Source organism: Carcharhinus amblyrhynchos, chromosome 3, assembly GCF_965287045.1.
Source record: "Carcharhinus amblyrhynchos chromosome 3, sCarAmb.v2.hapA, whole genome shotgun sequence".
In the NCBI taxonomy this organism is placed as follows: Eukaryota; Metazoa; Chordata; class Chondrichthyes; order Carcharhiniformes; family Carcharhinidae; genus Carcharhinus; species Carcharhinus amblyrhynchos.
Window position 1 is genome coordinate 74,758,831 of NC_137326.1, and position 18,507 is coordinate 74,777,337.

Consider the following 18,507-nt stretch of genomic DNA (forward strand, 5'->3'; position numbering starts at 1 on the left):
CAATTTATGCTCAGGTTCCTTTTTAAAAAAATTTGAGAAGCTAGAGAACAAACTGAATACTTATTTGAGATGAAGTTTGCTATGATCTTATTTTTAAAAGAATGAAAAGAAATGACTAATTACACACTTGTCCTAGCTTCTTTAACTGAGTTTCGTCTTGCTAATAGTTTAATTAAACAAAGTGCTGACTATTAGAAAAGGTACATGTTTTTAATTTCTTACACCTGTGTATGTGTGAGCAAGAAAGGGAATTCACTTCCCTGAATTGCACTGTGCTTCCTCAGTTCTAACCTGGTATAAAGTTAATTATCTTTTTGAAAAATAAACCTTTAATTTTCATTCCATTGCAACACAGTAACTGCTGGCCCATCTGCCTGGTGCTGCATTGTGAAGAGGTTCGTTATGCAGTATTCTGCTCTTGTGAATAGCTATGTGATTATGTAAGATAAAATACGAATGCCGACATACTTTTGCAGTAGGTAATCCTTACCCTTCTGGGTACAGAATAAACCTGCTTCTTGAGTCAGTTGGTTTGCACGGTAATCATGTTCAATCCTTTGTTTTCAATATTTTGTGGTTTGTATATGATACTGTCATTTCATTTCAAATTGCTTCACAGAAACATTAACTGTAGTTTTAAGTCACTTTAATTTTCACTAATTCAAACTATCTCAAATTTGCTTTGAAATTTTAAAAATGAATTCCTATTGATTTAGCATAAGGCTGACTTTACATTTTATTGAAAAAAACAAGGAACTTTATAAACCAACATGAGCGTCTCCCACACAAAATACTTCAGTTCATTATTTTGAACTGTTCCTTTCCTCCACAAAGTCGAGCAGTTCTAATCCCTCTCAGCAGAAGAGGTAAAGCCACAATTTCATTAACCCCTCACTAAGTGCTTGTGTCCCACTTCTCCAGCCATGTTTTTATTGAGAAATATGCTAGGTTTCAGCTATGGGAGAGAACAGAACTGATAGAAACGGGAACTGAGTATAAGTGAACATACAGCCTTTCTGTAAAGCACTGTGATCTCAGCTGTACATCCCTGCAAATACTTTAGCTGTTGGATTATTCCCTGCTCCCACAGTGCCATTGCTGATTGCTCTTTCATTTATCATGTACCAAATTATGGAGCTTGGCTCCTAAATATTTGTCCTAGAAATCTTCCTTCGCCCTGCTTTCAAAGTCTTCCTTTTGTTCCCTATGTTTTGTAAGTCTGTGTTTTATTAAGATTGTCATGAAAGTGCATACTATGATCCAATCTTAAACTGGATTAGATGACAGAAGAGGACAAAAAAATAAAAAACTCAAATTGTCTTGGGTACTGACAACTGAGAGTTATCACAGTGAAATATCGCAACATAATTCACGACTTCATGGCTGTGACTTAGTTGGTAACACTATTGCTTCTGAATCAGATGGTTGTGAATTCAAGACCAACTCAGGGACTTGAGCTCATAATCTAGGCTCCAGTGCAGTACTGAGGAAGTGCCATCTTTCAGATGTGACTGTAACCAATCTCCCATCTTGCCCTTGAGCTGGATGTAAGAAATCGCAAAGTACTATTTGAAGAAGAATGGGTGAGTTCTCCCTGGTGTCCTGACCAATTTTTAATCTTCAACCAACATCAGCAAAACAGAATATCACTGCTGTTTGAGGAAGCCTGCACTGCGTAAATTGGCTGGTGTGTTTCCTGCATTATAAAAGTGACTGTTTCCAAAGTAACTCGTTGTACAAGGCTTTACACATACAAAGTTCTGAAAGGTGGTATAAAATGCAAGTCTTTCTTTAACGGGAGTGTAGTGGATATCAAAAATCAACTAGGAGTGGTTAGGAAGGATGGCTAAGAATGTGATCAAAGAGGCAAGTTAATAGGTGCCTTGTGAAGGTGGGGACAGGTGCACAAGAGAAAGGCCATTGATGGTTAAAGGCTCTGTCAGTGAAGGTAGTTAAGGACTGCAGTTTTTGATGAGAGAGATTAGCTGTGAATATCAGAATTCTATATGATTTGGAGTTGATATATATTGGATTTTGGGAGGCCATATTAGGATGGTTTTGGAAACAGGAGAAGAGATGGAAGCACTTGATATATTGGAAATGGAGAAAGGTAGTCTTTTGTTAGGCTGGTGTGGAGTTTGAAGCTCAGTGCAGGTATTGAGCAGGATATCAATATCTTGAACTGTTGGTTTAAGCTTATGCAAACAGCCACTTAAGGAAATAGAATATTGTGTGAGTTGCAGGGTTTCTGTTGTAAGTTGATCGAGTGGTTATCTTGCCATTACTTAATTGGAGGAAATATTGGCTCATTCACTTGATGCTGGAAAGGCACAGCACAATCAGCAGTATCGCAGCGGCCCTGAAGTCAAGGGTAAAAGTAAGACTGTGTGCCACACTTTGAGATAAGTTACTGAGAGGTGATGTGTATGTGACAAAGAGAAGGGGGCCCAGTGGCGAAAAGGAACATGCTCAATGAAACCATTGTTCCCTATTCCAATTTATAACCAACGCATCTTTCACTTATCAATTCCAGTCCTCTTGAAGTCTATTTAAATGGAACATTTACATTATTTTCCCCACAGTTATATTCTGCGCTTTAAATAATCACCAAACAGATGGGTCAGGACTGCTTTTGGGAACCCTGGTTTCTCAGTGAAATTAATAGCTGAGATCCTGAGCTCATGATGAGTGTGGTGAACACAGTTGGATCAGTCATATTACAATTAGCTTCTGTATGCTTAGATTAAGTGGAAAGAAAGCAAAGAGCAGCATTATCAGCTTTGACAAAGGGTCATCTGGACCAGAAATGTCAGCTGTTTCCTCTCCTTACAAATGCTGTCAGACCTGCTGAGATTTTCCAACATTTTCTCTTTTGGTTTCAACACCATTTCCAGAATTGCAGAAGGAGGTCCTCCACCCATTGTATTGTGCAGCACTGGCGTTGCATTGTGTATGGAGGAATGTGTGTTTATTGTAGAATGATTAAATAAGGTTACAAATTTCTGAGCTGGGATCTGGTATGTATATTGTTGAGTGGTTTGTTGCCGAGTAATTGTGAAGGACTAATGTTGGGATTGAGTTATTTGTCAAGGGGGTGTATGATTGCTGAGTTTGCAATGTTTGTGAAGCACTTGCCTGCATTGCTGAGCAACAGTAGAGTTACTTGCTGAACTGAGTGGATGGATATGGGTTACTGAATGGTGGGGTTTTGTTGCTGAGTCCATTGACTCCATAGAGGTGCTGTCCATTACTTGATTGGTGGGGTTAAAGGAAGCGCTGAAGAGCATTTGAGGGTTGCTATGTGACACTGGGGAGTTGGCTAATTTCTGATCAAGTGGGTGTATGAGTTCAAAAGCACAATGTAATGATGGGAAGATATAGTGAAGTTTGCTTTGAATAATGTTCAGTTGTGTTTATGCTCCCACTAGGACATGGTGCCGATGTGAAATGTGTAGACTGGCATCCTACCAAGGGATTGGTTGTATCAGGAAGTAAAGACAGCCAACAGCCAATCAAATTCTGGGATCCTAAGACGGGTCAGAGCCTTGCAACACTGTAAGTGATGGTTAAAATGTAGACAGTAAATATTGTAATGTCAGAATGGTTTCTGATCCAGTGAAACAAATGGGATCATCTTAATTAAAATATTAGCAGGAAGGAAGTGGTTTTATCAAGGTTGAACAGGAATTTCAAGTTCTTGAGTATCATCCAGCAAAATGTAGTCCTGACTAAGAAAGTCTGCTTGTGCATTGTATATCATTTAGCTCTGTCCCAATGGAGTCTGCAGTTTAGTGCCCTATTTGTAGATGAACTTTTACTGAAGCACTGTAATTCTCAATCAAAACTGTCACTTTTAAATCGGCTTATATAATGTAGGCTCTGATGGGCATTGCAAGAACTCAAGAAAGTTGTCAGCTCAGAGTGCTGCCTAGTTATAGTTATTCCTATATAAGCAGTTTTTGATGTTTTCCTTGTGAGACCTCATAAAAATGTTCCAAAGCAGCAATCTTCCTCTCTTTCTGCATCCCTTCTCTGTGGTGCTGATTGCTACAGTGACTGAGGTGCAAACTGAAACTCTGAGGAACATACAATGTGAAAGCAATGAGCTACAGCACCTGATACAAGTGGAGAACCAGGAGCCCTGGAATCTCATGCTACTCAAGGTGGAATAGAGGGACTGAGGTTCTGTTGACAGCATATTGCCTGGGAGAAGTGCCTACCCTTACAAATAGTACTAAATCTGAGGCAGGCAAAGGGGTTGTACACAGAAGAATAGAACTGTAGAAAACATGAAGCCTGATGTTGAATCAGAGGTACGCAGCAAACAGTATGATGCTAGTGGAACCAACAAGGGATGCTGGCAGACTTCTATTACCTACAGCAGGGAAGGCTCCCAGAAGGAAGACTACAATGGAAGACAGGCTCTTGAGATCAAATGTCTTAAAGGGGAAGGAATAGGGAAGCCAGGAGAGTAAGACTGTGTGAAACAAGGAAGCTGCATCCTGCAACTGCATCTAATTATGGTGGGATAAAGAATATCAAATGGCACAGGTTTTCAGTGAATGAAACCTTTAGTTATGGAAACAGAATTGAAATGTTACTGTTAAATCTACTGCAGCAGCAAAGGCCAAGAGTGGATTTCATTGATTTTTAATTTGATTACAAAGGGAATTCACTATTGTAAATAAGGAAAGACTGTTTCCTGGAACTGCAGACTAAGTTAAGGGGTTATCAACTTAAAATTTCCAGAGAAGAAATGTCCTTATGTAACGAGATATAGGAGTGCAGAATGACTGTGACAGAGACCGTTGTATGCATAAAGGGAGAATTTAGGTAAACTTATGATGCAGTGAAGAAACAGGGCTTTTGGGATGTTCCAGTAGAGAGCCGGCACAGATATGATGGGGGAAGCTTAAATTTTGAATTGCTTTGCCAGTGTGATAGTTAGCAATTTGGCTTGATGTTTAGATTCAGTGTATTTCGCAATGTTAAATCAGTGTCAAGTTTTAGTAATTTATATCCTGGTGATTGTGACACCTCTCCCCAGTCATGCCCACAAAAACACAGTGATGGAAGTGAAATGGAATCAGAATGGGAATTGGCTTCTCACAGCATCGCGTGATCACCTCTGCAAAATGTTTGACATCCGTAACTTGAAGGAGGAGCTGCAAGTCTTCAGAGGCCACAAAAAAGAGGCTACAGGTCAGTAAATCTTTGTCTTTATGCACATTTCAGAGCAGTAAATGAATAGTCTAGTTCTGCAGCCAGGCAGAAATCCTAACTTGACATTTGTTAACATTCTGCCAAGCAACATGAATGAACCAACACATGTACAGCAATAGTGTGAGGTCCAGATATATACCAACCAGAACTAAGCTCCTGTATTATAAGATGTAAGAGTCTTTCTGTTCAACTTCCATATCCAAATTGATAAACTGTTATTGAAAAGGGAGAAACCCTCCCCTTTTAGTTTTTGAAGGAGTGCGTGAGTCATATTACATGCAATTTCTTAAGTCCCAGTGCTATACATAAGTCTTATTCTATGTTTGTATATTTAAACCGTATATAAACTATATTCCCCCACTATAAACCTTATTCCCAACCCCTTTATATAAACCTTATTCGCTGTTCTAGTTTATGAACCATAAGGCCAGCCGTCTATATAATAACCCTTATCCCAATCTCCTAGATATAAACCTAATTCCCGCCCTATGTTTATTCCTGCCCATATACATATAACTTATTCTCTGCCCATCCATATCAAACCTGTCCCTAACTCCTGTAATAAACCTTATTGTTGCTCTCTTTATATACATTATTCCAGCCTCTGACATAAGTGAACTTTATTCCTCCCATCCTTCTTTCAGAAACATCTTACTTCTGTTGCCCTATCAAAACCAGTATAAGTTTATAACAACTGCATTGCTTCCTTTTGAGTTAAAGCTGCATATTTTTCAGAGTTTGTAGTAGGTTTTTACAACTTACAAAATCCATGACAATGATTTGTAAATCTGGGCCACTTGTTTTTGTGGTTTAATTTGCTTGGTTGAACCATTGTGTCTTTGTTGAATGATCTTGCTCTTAGGTGATGGCATCATATACACCCTTCCCTCTGATCCATGATATACACACCTGTATTGCCTATCAGGCAACTTCCATATTATTTCCCCAAGTTTGCAGCTTATGCTAGACCTCAAGCTCTACCAAAGATTAAACACAAATTAGACTACTTGCTGCAGTGACCGCAGTGAGTTATATTCCTTGCTGATGTGAAAATCTTCAGCAGAATGCCTCAGATCCACACTCAATTTTTCAAGTTGTGACACAATGGAACTTCCAGATTCTAATTTTGTAGTGGTACCTAAAAACACAAATAAAAATCCCAAACATAAATGTCTATAAGTGCAAAACCTGCACAGCCAGAATTTGCCTCAGTGACTGCTCTTGTATGAGCACTTGGGATGCTGAAGGGTGCAAGGTTACAGACCAAATGTTGAGAAATGGGATTAGAGTAGATAGGTGCTTGATGGCTGATGCAGGTACGATGGGCTGAAGGGCCTGTATAACTCTATGATTCTGTGACAAGCATTGGTTAATGCCAGTGTGATCAATAGGATATCTGCCAATGTAGGAGGAATTTATGGGGCTTCCAATAAAGCCCTTAGACATCTCGATGACTGTTATTGTGTCTGTAATGCAGCCTCATGGGGTAACTGGCATGTTTTCATGAAGATTTACCATTTTATCTGGTAGTCTAAAGTAGGTCCATAGAATCCAGATTATCTTAATTCAATATAAATGACTACAATTCAGGGCAACCTTGTTGTCCCAATATTTCTGGATGTGAATGCCACTATTTGAGCTTTTTCTTACTGCCTAGAACTTGTGCTCATGGCAGAATGGTAGTTTGCATAGAGAGGAAAAGCCTTCAATGAACTGTAATCTGTAACCTCATTTGTGTCGTGAGTGGGATAGAACTCTTTGCAACTTATAAATTCACTGTGCTAGAAATCTTGTGGAATTCCCACAGTGTTCTGTTCACTCTGAAAGATGATAAATAACAGCCAATCAGGCTATTATGTTCAAGCTAAGGCCAACTAGTGACAGCACAAGAAGCAGAAAAACACCAAGTTACTTATAATACAGATATTGAAGGGCACATTAAAGATAGAATCAAACTGTTCCCCTTCAAACATACGTATTTGAAGGAATGATTCCCTTCAGCGATGTCACACTGTTTAACTTCACGAGCAGCCTGAATTAAAGTCAAGCAGCTAAGTCAGTGATTTCATGCCAAAATAGACCTTTCACATCAAAAGTATTAATGTTAAGACAATTACCATCTACTCCAAGAAGCATATCACTAGGAATTATGTACTTGTTCACCTCAATCTGCACGGCAACATGTAAAAAGAAACTGCCAAATTAGGAAGCAAAATTTGACTCCATGTGATAACTGACAGTGGCACAGCTGTTTTTTATCCAAAGTGAAGATGGGTCTGCTCAGCTCTCTTCAGTGGCCTGACAAAGATCTCTTTTAAAAATTGAGATATTTGAAGCCAATTTTTAAATCACTTTTTATCTCATCTAAAGAGGAAAACAAAATAAAAATCCCCTGAATTGTTGCAGTAAGGTTAAACTTGTGTCATGGAAAGGCTGCATTGCAGTATAAAATGATTTCAGCCTGTGTCCTTTCTTTGACTCCTACCTCTTTTTACAGCTGTGGCTTGGCATCCAGTGCATGAAGGGCTGTTTGCTAGTGGGGGATCTGATGGCTCTTTGCTGTTCTGGCACGTGGGGTGAGTAAAATCTGAAGATGTGGTGTGTGCAAAGGGCATGTAACATATAACATTTCCAAACAAATTCACTCTGATTGTTTCCTGTCCTTTTGATTTTTCTTTGTGGAAGATAAGGGCCATGTATAACTTTCCTAGCCTGGTCAGAATAAATATACTTTAATTAATTTCACATCAACTAAGATACACAACTTCCAAAATGTCTTCAGTCCACATTCTGTGTTAGACTTAATGAGAACCTTGATGAGATTAATATTTTCTTTTGTAATGCAGTACTGATCTAGTCCATGCTCTGCTGTGGTATTTTGAACAAGTTTAGTCAAACCCTGTTTCTGAATGTATCTGTTTGCAGTGTGGAGAAGGAGGTTGGAGGAATGGAAATGGCTCATGAAGGAATGATCTGGAGCCTGGCATGGCACCCCCTTGGGCACATACTTTGTTCAGGATCCAATGACCACACCAGGTATGACCTTCGCTGACAGAGAATTTTAAAAGATACTTAGGGAACTGAATTAAACTTATATTGGGTAATGAAGCAGGTAATGTAGAGCAAACCTTCAGTCCTGGAGCTCTGTTTCTGATGAACAATGTGTCCTACCCACAGGATTTAATAAAATAAAGTAGCAAATATAACCCCACTATTTAAGAATGGAAGGAGAGAAACATTCGGGAAGTTACAAACCAGTTAGCCTAACATCAATTGTAGGGAAAATGCTGGAATTTGTCATAAAGGAAGTAATAAAAGAACATTTAGAAAATAGTGTTAGGATTGGGCAGAGCCAATGTTCATTTACGTAAGGGAAATTATGTTTACTAAACGTGTTGGGAGTTTTTTGAGAATATAACCAGGGGAACAGGTGAATGTGAAAAGCTTTGATAAGGCTAATAAGGAGGTTAGTAAACAAAATTAGAGCACATGGTATTGAGGGGGGAATATATTGACATGGATTGAGAACTGGTTAACAGACAGAAAGTGGTAGGAATAATAAAAGGGTCATTTTCAAGTTGGCAGGCCATAACTAATGGGGTCTTGCAAAGAACAGTGCTTGGGCCCCAACTATTCACAATCTATATCAGTGATCTGGATGTGAGGATTAAATGTAATGGACAGGATTTTCCAACCTTTCCCGCTAGTGGGATGTTCTAGTCCAGCTGAGGTAACCCCCCTGGCAAATTCCTCTGCAGAGAGGCAGATGAGCCTTGCAAACACCCCTAGACTCAGTATGGTGACACAGTGGTTAGCACTGCTGCCTCACAGTGCCAGGGACCAAAGTTTGATTCCAGCCTTAGGTGACAGGTCTGTGTGGAGTTTTCCCTGTGTCTGCATGGGTTTCCTCTGGGTGCTCCAGTTTTCTTCCATGGTCCAAAGATGTGCAGGTTAGGTTGATTGGTCATGGCAAATGCATGAGGTTATGGGGAAGGGCGGTGTTGGGCCTGGGTGGGATGCTCTTTTGGAGAGTCAGTGCAGACTTGATGGGCTGAACGGTCTACTTCTGGAGCGTGGGGATTTTATGGTTCTGTGGACTTTGGTGGAACCTTGTTGACAGCCACTGGCTCTTCACATCAGCTTTGGGAAAACCCACCATGGCGGGGGACTGGAAAATCCAGGCCAGTATTTCCAGGTTTGAAGATGCCACAAATCTAGGTGGAAGCGTGAGTTATGAGGCAGATACCGCTGTAACTTCGCGCACAAAAGGTAGTTGAAGGCATCAGTAAATTCAAACTGCTGTATATACAAAGAAACATCAACTTATATTACAGCAAGAACTCAGGACCGGGAGCAGCAGTTAGTGCACAGGTCCACATTCGAAGATAAACCTGTGAAACCCGCACTGCTGATGATGCCAGTCCGTGCAAGCATTCAACTGTTGACATCAGCAAACGAATTTAAATAAGAAGATGCTAATGATAGCATTTTATAACAAATGCAAGAATGCTTTGGGAGATTTAGAGGGGCTAAGTGCATGGGCAAAAATTTAAATGTAATACAATAGTGAGGCTAGAGAGTGTTAAACTTCAAAAGGTGACCTAAAATGTAGCTAAAAGGTAGGTACAGCAAGCAATTAAACAGACTAATTGTATATTGGCTTTTGTTACAAGAGGATTGAGTATAAGAGTAAAGATGTCTTATTGCAATTATATATAGCCTTGGTGAGATCACACTTGAAGTATTGTATACAGTTTTAGTCACCTTATCTAAGGAAAGATGTACTTGCCATAGAGGAAGTGCAACAAAGATTTTTTTTTGATTCATTTATGGGATGTGGATGTCACTGGCTAGGGCAGCATTTATTGTCCATCCCTAATTGTCCGTGAGAAAGTAGTGGTGAGCCGCCTCCTTGAACTGCTGCAGTTCCCTGTGGTGAAGGTATACCCACAATACTGTTAGGGAGTGAGTTCCAGAATTTTGTCCCCAGTGACAGTGAAGGAACTGCAATATAATTCCAGGTCAGGATGGTGAGTGACTTGGAATTTCCAGATAGTGCTATTCCCATGTGTCTGCCACCTTTGTCCTTCTAAATGGTCACAGTCTTGGGTTTGGAAAGTGCTGCCTAAAGACCACTGGTGATTTCCTGCAGTGCATCTCGTAGACATTACACACTACTACCATGTAACTAATTCCTGAGATGAAGAGATTGACCTGTGAGGAAAGATTAAATAAACCAGGCTTTTATTCTCTCGAGTTTAGGAAAATGAAAGGTAATATCATTCAAACACACAAAATTCTTACTGGGCTCAACATAGTGGATGCAGGCAGATGTTTCCCTTATCTGAGGGGGTCTAGAACCAGAAAGGACAGTCTCTCAGTAAGGGGGAGATCATTTAGGACTGGAATGAAGAGCAATTTTTCCACTCAGAGGGTGGCGAATCTTTGTAATTCCCTGCCCAGAGGACTGTGGAGGTTCAATCACTGATTATGTTCAAGACTAAGATGGATAGATTTCTATAGATTAAAAACATCAAAGGGTACAGGGATAGTGCAGGAAAATGTCATTGAAGTGAAAGATCAGCCAATAGATAGCAGAGTGAACCAGAAGGGCTGAAGAGCCAACTCCTACTCCTCTTTATATTCTTATGTCATTTTTTTTCCTTCCCTCACTTAGTAGTGTATGAGGCAGGCAAATTGAGTGTTTCGATAGTTAGTTTTTCCTAACCAGAGGCAGTGACTTCAGGGGTGCCACTTCCCATCAAGCATAGTTGACAAAAAGTCTTTCCCATTGTTTCCACCAACTGCATTCAGATTAGAAAGATTTACAAACTGCTAACCAAACTACTTGGCTATGTTATGAACGCACCTTCTGTGGTCATCAAGTCCTGGAGAGTTCCCTCTATATATGTCTACCAGATGTTTAATTCCATTATGCATTTCTCACTCATTTGTTCAAATACCACACATTGGAAAACAGATTTCAATCCTGGAAACCATTAGGGATAAAAGTTTAGGAGACCATAGGAGTTGGTGTACATTGAAACGAAGCACTGTTATTACCTACTCTTAAAGGAGCTATATCATGTGTTTGTGAGTGGAAAATCATGTCTCATAAATTTGATTGAGTTTTTTGAAGGGGTTACCAAGAAGGCAGATGAGGGCAGTGCAGTTGATGTTGTCTACATGGACTTTGACAAGGTACCGCATGGTAGGTTGTTGCATAAAGTTAAATCTCATGGGATCAAAGGTGATGTATCTAAATGGATACAAAATTGACAGAAGCCAGAGGGTGGTTGTAGAGAGCTGTTTTCCAAACTGGAGGCCTGTGACCAACGGTGTGCCTCAGGGATCAGCGCTGGGCCCACTGTTATTTGTCATTTATTTTAATGATTTAATAGAACATAGAACATAGAACACTACATACTGGGGCCATGGTTAGTAAGTTTGCAGATAACACCAAGATTCATGGCATAGCGGAGAGTGAAGGAAGTTATCTCCAATTGCAATGGAATCTTGATCAATTGGGCCAGTGGGCTGACGAATGGCAGATGGAGTTTAATTTAGACAAATGCGAGGTGATGCATTTGCAGATTGAACCAGGGCAGGACTTACTCAGTTAATGGTAGGGCACTGGGGAGAGTTACAAAACAAAGAGATCTAGGGGTACATGTTCATTGCTCTTTGAAAGTAGAGTCACAGGTGGACAGAGTGGTGAACAAGGCATTCGTCATGCTTGGTTTCATCAGTCAGAACATTACAGGAATTGTACAGGACATTGGTAAGGCCAATGTCTTGTACAATTGTGGTCACCCTATTATAGGAAGGATATTATTAAACTAGAAAGAGTGCAGAAAAGATTTACTAGGATGCTACAGGGCTTGATGGAGTGAGTTATAAGGAGAGGCTGAATAGACTGGGACTTTTTCTTTTGGAGGTAGGAAGCTGAGGGGTGACCTTATAGAGGTCTATAAAATAATGAGGGCCATAGACAAGATAGATAGTCATTTTCTTTTCCCTAAAGTAGGGGAGTCTAAAACTAGAGGGCATAGGTTTAAGCTAAGGGGGGAGAAATACAAAAGTGTCCAGAGGGGCAACTTTTTCACACAGTGGGTGGTGAGTGTCTGGAACAAGCTGCCAGAGATAGTATTAGAGGCGGGTATAATTTTACCTTTTAAAAAGCATTTAGATAGCTACATGGGTACAATGGGTATAGAGAGATATGGGCCAAATGTGGGCAATTGGGGTTAGCTTAGGGGTTTTAAAAAAAAGGGCAGCATGGACGAGTTGGGCCGAAGGACCTGTTTCCATGCTGTAAACCTCTGTGACTCTATTGTTCTGTCCTAGTTTGGCCAAATATTAAATGTGAAGGTTAACCCTGTTCAAGGAATGAGAATGGCTATGGCTCAGTAAGTGTTCTTAATACTATAAAGCCAGTCTAGCAATATGTTAAATTACATGCAACTTTCCATTGGCAGCAAATTTTGGACAAGAAACAGACCTGGCGATAAAATGAGGGATCGCTATAATCTCAATCTGCTGCCAGGGATGTCAGATGAAGCAGTTGGCGAGTATGGTAAGAATCGAAAAGGCAGTATCCGAATTTATGTACTACTTTACAGGGTCATAAATAGTAGAAGAGACCAGACTATACTTTCATTTCAGTAAATTAAATAACTTCCTGCTAAGAAACAAACCATCAGAAAACATTATTTAATGTACAGAATATAATACAACATGATCATGGGCTATAGCAAGATTGCAAATCTTGTTAAATGCACAGTCCTATCAGAAATACCTCACACTAAATAGTTCCATGTGTGGTGAGAATGTGTCACTCAGCCACTGACCAGCACAGGAGTTGTTTACTGCCTCACACACTTCCTGTAAACGGAAATAAACATTTAAGCACAATATTTCATAAAGATGGAACTTTCTGCACACACCCTGAACTTTTATTTACATTTGGAATTCCACAGATGACATTGAACCCAACAGTCTATCGAGTATTCCTGGGATGGGTATTCCGGAACAACTGAAACAGGCTTTGGAACTAGAGCAGGCCAGTAAGTAGATCACAGAATTTTATATTGTCAGTAAGCAGATTTTACCTCTTGTACACGAATCTGTGTTTTGACCAACTGAACCATTTGCATTATCATTCTGTTAAATTTGTCACTAAAGTTGGCGCAACATAGTTGAATAGTTGTTCAATTCAAATATAAAGAATTGTCTTCTGGGTGAGTTATTCAAATACCAATCCCACTGGGACACTACCTCAGCAGAAAGTTAGCCCCTTAAGTAGAGCAAAGGAAACAAATTGGCAAAGTGGAGGGCGAAAGATAAATATTTGATGCAATCTAATAAAACTCAGCAGAGAAGTCACATTGTTTATCTAGCACAGCACCATAACAAAGATAACTAATTATATTATTTGCTAAAGTAAAAACAGGCACTTATTGGATACTGCTGAGGGTCAGCATACCAGCAATTCTTTCATTAAAAAAAAATTTTGGCTGCACTTATGATCTTTAGATCTGTTAAAGTGAGTCACGTGAAAACAATTCAAAAATCTGCTACTTGGTTTCATAGCCTTCTAAAGCCTGATTTATTTACAGACAAAGAAGAGGTGAATGAGGTGGAGATGGCAATCCCAGGATTGGATTGGGGCATGGATGAGATGATGTTAAAGGATCAGAAGAAAGTGATACAGAAGAAAGTACCCTATGCAAAGCCAATTCCTGTGCAGTTTCAACAGGTCGGATAGATCTAGTATAATTCACTCCTGTTTAATTGACCTGTTTTGAACTCATTATATGATGCATACTGAGCTAGAAGGATCTATGAAGAAAGAAACAATATTAACATTGCATTTTGATGATCCTTCATCAGAAACGATCTAATAGTTGAGTAGCCCATTGCCATTCATTACATAGACTCTTGCATGACTACTTGGAAAAGGGAATGGACACTGCCACTGTTTAGAGAACCTTATTATATCTAACTTTGGGAGAGTGAGGGTATACTGGGTAAGATGGAGAGTATGCAGGGTTTCTTCTTTTATGGGGTGAAGGCATTTGCTAGACAATTTCAGATGGTAGTTAATTGCTACAAGCCTGGAGTCACATATAGACCGGGTAAAGATGGCAGATTTCCCCCTCTTCAAAGACATTAATGATTTTTGCAACAATCACTACGACTGAGACTAGCTTTATGTTCCAGATTTATTAATTGAATTTTATTAATTGAATTTCGCTTTGCCGGTTGCCGTGGTAGGATTTGGACCCATGTCACTAGGCTATTAGCCTGGACTTCTGGATTTATTAGTCAGTGACATTACGGTTATGCCACCATCTCCCCTCCTTGCATTATCCCCATGATATGTATGTATTAAACAACTAATTTGCATCAACTACAGAACGTATTCCTGGCTTACTTAAAGCAAATTTCCACTCGTTTTTACAAGTGCAAATGAAACCTCACCATCCACTGTGTGAACATCATTCAGTGAAGCGGGCAGTTAGGAATTTAAAGCGACAGAAACATGGGAAAATAGTGGGATTTTAAGATGGGAAACAGATGTGAATGTTATGTAATCTCTACCTTCTGACTGCAGGCATGGTCCCAAAATAAGGTTCTCACAGTCCCTATTGAAGAACCAAAGATTGAAAGGACGGAAGAGAAGAAACAGGATGAAAAGAAGAAATCTCAAGCAGAGATTGAGCAAGAGATGGCAGCTCTACAATACACCAATCCGCTGCTCTTAGAGGTTAGGGGAGATTGCAATTCCTTCCTTATAACCTGGGCGCTTCAAATGTGTTGTCAGTGGCTCTTTAAAAGTTTATTTGTAGGTATTAGCTCTTAAATATCTTTGTTAGCATGAATAGAAATGCAAACTAAATTGTTGGAATCTTTGACTATTGATTGTTGGATCCAACGGATGAAGCAAATGTTAAAATGTTGGGTGATCCATGAGGATGTCACATTGAAGAGGCAGCATGTTACCTCTCAAACAGGTTAGGTATGGAAATATATCTTTGCACAATTATTTAATGGTCTCAGCTGATGCCATACTCCTTTAATGGAGTGGGAAAATCAGAGGAAATGTTGTACTGAGTCACTTGTGCATTCATTTCCCAGCGGCGCAAGTAATTCTTCTCATGCTGTGGAGATCCTCTGTCTTATTACTTTTGTATACAACAGCTCTACTTTTTTATTTTAGTTTCAGACTGCAGGGGGCAACTAATGCTGCTGATGCTGGCTTATCATATGCAAGGGTTTATTGCACTAGCAACCAAAGTAACCATGAACTCAGGACATTACAGCCGAGCCCTATTTTTTTCTCAATTGGAATCACTAGGTGGCTGTTACAATGGTCTCTGAAGGGTGATCACACAGGCTTTGAATCCAATTATTTATCTTCTCTGCCTCTGGACTAATTCAGCAGAGACAGCAATTGAACTGGACTTTGTGATTTGTACGTCTCAGATCACTGCCTAAACCCAGTATTCCATTGCAGAGCTGCATTAGTTGCTTTCCCATCATTGCTTCTTGAATATTTCCACCATTAAATTTGTGGTAGTCAAAATAGTATATAATGTGGTTGGGATCAGGAGTGGAAAATTATCATTACTTGACATTATCAATGTCATATAGCCCTGTTTAAGAAAAAGTGATTGATGCCCTCCTTCAGCCATGTTAGACTGAAGTATATACCCAGTTTCTTCTGTAGTTTCCGATAAGAGTCTGAATTGGAAGGGAAAGATTTTTACCTTTTGTCTGTTTTGTTCCTTCCATGCAGCAACTCAAGATTGAAAGGATGGCACAAAAACAGGCCGAACAAGTTCAACAGCAACAACAACAGCAGCAGCAGCAGCAACAACAGCAGCAGCAACAAGGAGCTTCTTTACCACCACAGTCCTTCCCAGGGCAAGGGTTTATCTCTCAACCTCCTCAAGGATTTCAACAGGCACATGCACCTCAGCAGATGCAGATGAATATGCCACACGGACATTCAGGACCTCAAGGCAATTTCAGACCACCAGCACCTCCAGGACAAATGGGTCTTCAAGTTCCCCCACTCATGCAGGGTCCTGTGGTGTCACAAGGATTAATGGGTCCCCAAACACATGCAGGGCCACAAGGAATTCATGGTCCAGGAGGTCCTTCAGGACCTCAGGGACATCCAGGATCACATGCAACACAGGCTTTTCAAGGCCCCCAAAATCATCCTGGACCTCAAGGACAGCAAGGACCGCATGTTCAACAAGGTTTGGGACCCCAAGGTCATTCGGGGTCACAAGGACATCCAGGACCCCAGGGAATGCAGGGGCCGACAGGCCCAAGAGGGATGCAAGGTCCTCCGATGCAGGGACCTCCTCAGGGAATGCAAGGCCCTCCACAGGGAATGCAAGGACATCCCCAGGGCATGCAAGGACCATCAGGACCTCAAGGGCCTCAGGGTGCACCAGGAGGGCCACCACATTCTCAGCCAGGTAGTTCAAACGCACAAGGACCGCCACATCAAGCTCCTTCCTTTCAGCAACCAGCCAAGCCGTCATTATTGGGTGATGGACCTAGAATGCCATTCAACCAGGTAAGTCATCTTGTACTTATTATATTTTACACCGAGTATTATGCAAAGCATATCTATATACAGTACAACATTGAAAATGTAGGAAGCTTTTTGGTTTGAACTTAATATTTGAAGACAGGTACTGATTTAGAAAATGTTTTATTCACAATTACATCAGCTTGGTCAACATGGGAATAGTTAATAGCTGGCCAGCAATTCTGCTCACTATTCCAGTTTTCCACTGCTAATGATCAGGCGTGTTAACACGTGAAATGGCAAATGTCAGTAGCCTCAAAGAGAGAAAGGTGGGGGGCATCCATGTTAGCAGTGACGTGCAGGCTAGATAGAACAGCATGCATTACTGAGGCAATCAAAGTGTTGATGATAATTGAAAATCTGTGTATTAAGGTGGCCCACAGGTAATATGTTCTCCACTCGTATGGTTCTGAATAATCTGTTCCATCATGCGGAATGGAACTTACTTTGAGGACACTTTTAGAAATATGCAAATTAGGATATTAACTTGGAAACAAGAAATGTTCTAGCTCGTGTTGTTTCACTTGCAAGCTTCCTTGGTATTTTTAAATGTTCCAACATATTAAGTCTAAAGAATAAAAGATTTGCATTTACATGGCACATGTCTCTGCAAAACATCTCAAAGTGCTTCAGCTGCAAGAGTTTGCTTTGAAAGCAATTGTATTTAACTTAACACCCATTTTGCGCAAAAGAAAATCTAACAGATAACATATATGATTGATCTATTAATCCTTTACATAAAAGATAGGGCAATTCTTTGTCATCTGTGATTGACCTTCATTGAAGTGCAGACTAATTTCTCATCAAAAGACTGCTACTTTTAACAAAGCTGCAATCCCTTAGTATTGCTAGCCTAGATTTTAGTTCAGGTTCTGCAAAGGGGGTTGAAACCACAGCTTTCTGGCCCAGAGCTGAGTGTGGCTGCTGAGCCACGGTGAAAGTCGTACTTGACTGCTGATTAGCCTCTGTGGAATGCAGTTGGGCAGATAGATGTCCTGTATCTTTTGCTCAGTTACCTTTGAGGACTGGATGCATTTTGTATTCCATTGGGAGATTAAGGTAGAGTAAGTACAGTACTGTGTGCAGTTTTGGTCGCCGCACTTACGCAAGGATATTTTGGCCTTGGAGGGAGTGCAGAGGAGGTTTACTAGGCTGATACTGGAGTTGAGGGGGTTGAACTATGAGGAGAGGCTGAATAGACTAGGCTTGTACTCGTTAGAGTTTAGAAGAATGAGGAGAGATCTCATTGAGACATATAAGATGATGAATGGGATGGATAAGATAGAGGTGGAGAGACTCTTCCCGCTCAGAAAGGACAGTAGGGCTAGGGGGCACAGCCTCAAGATAAAGGGGGGGCAGTTTAGAACGGAGTTGAGGAGGAACTTCTTCACTCAAAGGGTGGTGAATCTCTGGAATTCTCTGCCCATTGAAGTGGTGAAGGCTGCCTTGCTAAATATTTTTAAGACACGGGTTGATGGGTTTTTGATAAGCGAGGGGATTAAGGGTTATGGGGAGAGGGCGGGAATGTGGAACTGAGCCACGACAGATCAGCCATGATCTTATTGAATGGCGGGGCAGGCTCGAAGGGCTAGATGGCCTACTCCTGCTCCTATTTCTTATGTTCTATGGAATGAATGGCTTGTTGATTCTTCTCAATGCAGTTTACTGTGTCA

General features: G+C 40.4%; 1 protein-coding gene across 3 annotated transcripts in view; it reads left to right on the forward strand.

Annotated features, from left to right (window-relative positions):
* wdr33 (WD repeat domain 33) overlaps window positions 1–18,507 on the forward strand; it is a 101,978-nt gene that overhangs the window by 66,901 nt on the left and 16,570 nt on the right. For all 3 annotated transcript variants that reach the window (XM_080185305.1, XM_080185307.1, XM_080185306.1), the window contains 9 exons: window positions 3,429–3,555; window positions 5,048–5,202; window positions 7,721–7,799; window positions 8,149–8,259; window positions 12,702–12,799; window positions 13,203–13,289; window positions 13,842–13,981; window positions 14,840–14,992; window positions 16,025–16,819. In XM_080185305.1, coding sequence (XP_080041431.1) covers window positions 3,429–3,555; window positions 5,048–5,202; window positions 7,721–7,799; window positions 8,149–8,259; window positions 12,702–12,799; window positions 13,203–13,289; window positions 13,842–13,981; window positions 14,840–14,992; window positions 16,025–16,819 — 1,745 coding nt within the window. The remainder of the gene's footprint in view (window positions 1–3,428; window positions 3,556–5,047; window positions 5,203–7,720; window positions 7,800–8,148; window positions 8,260–12,701; window positions 12,800–13,202; window positions 13,290–13,841; window positions 13,982–14,839; window positions 14,993–16,024; window positions 16,820–18,507) is intronic.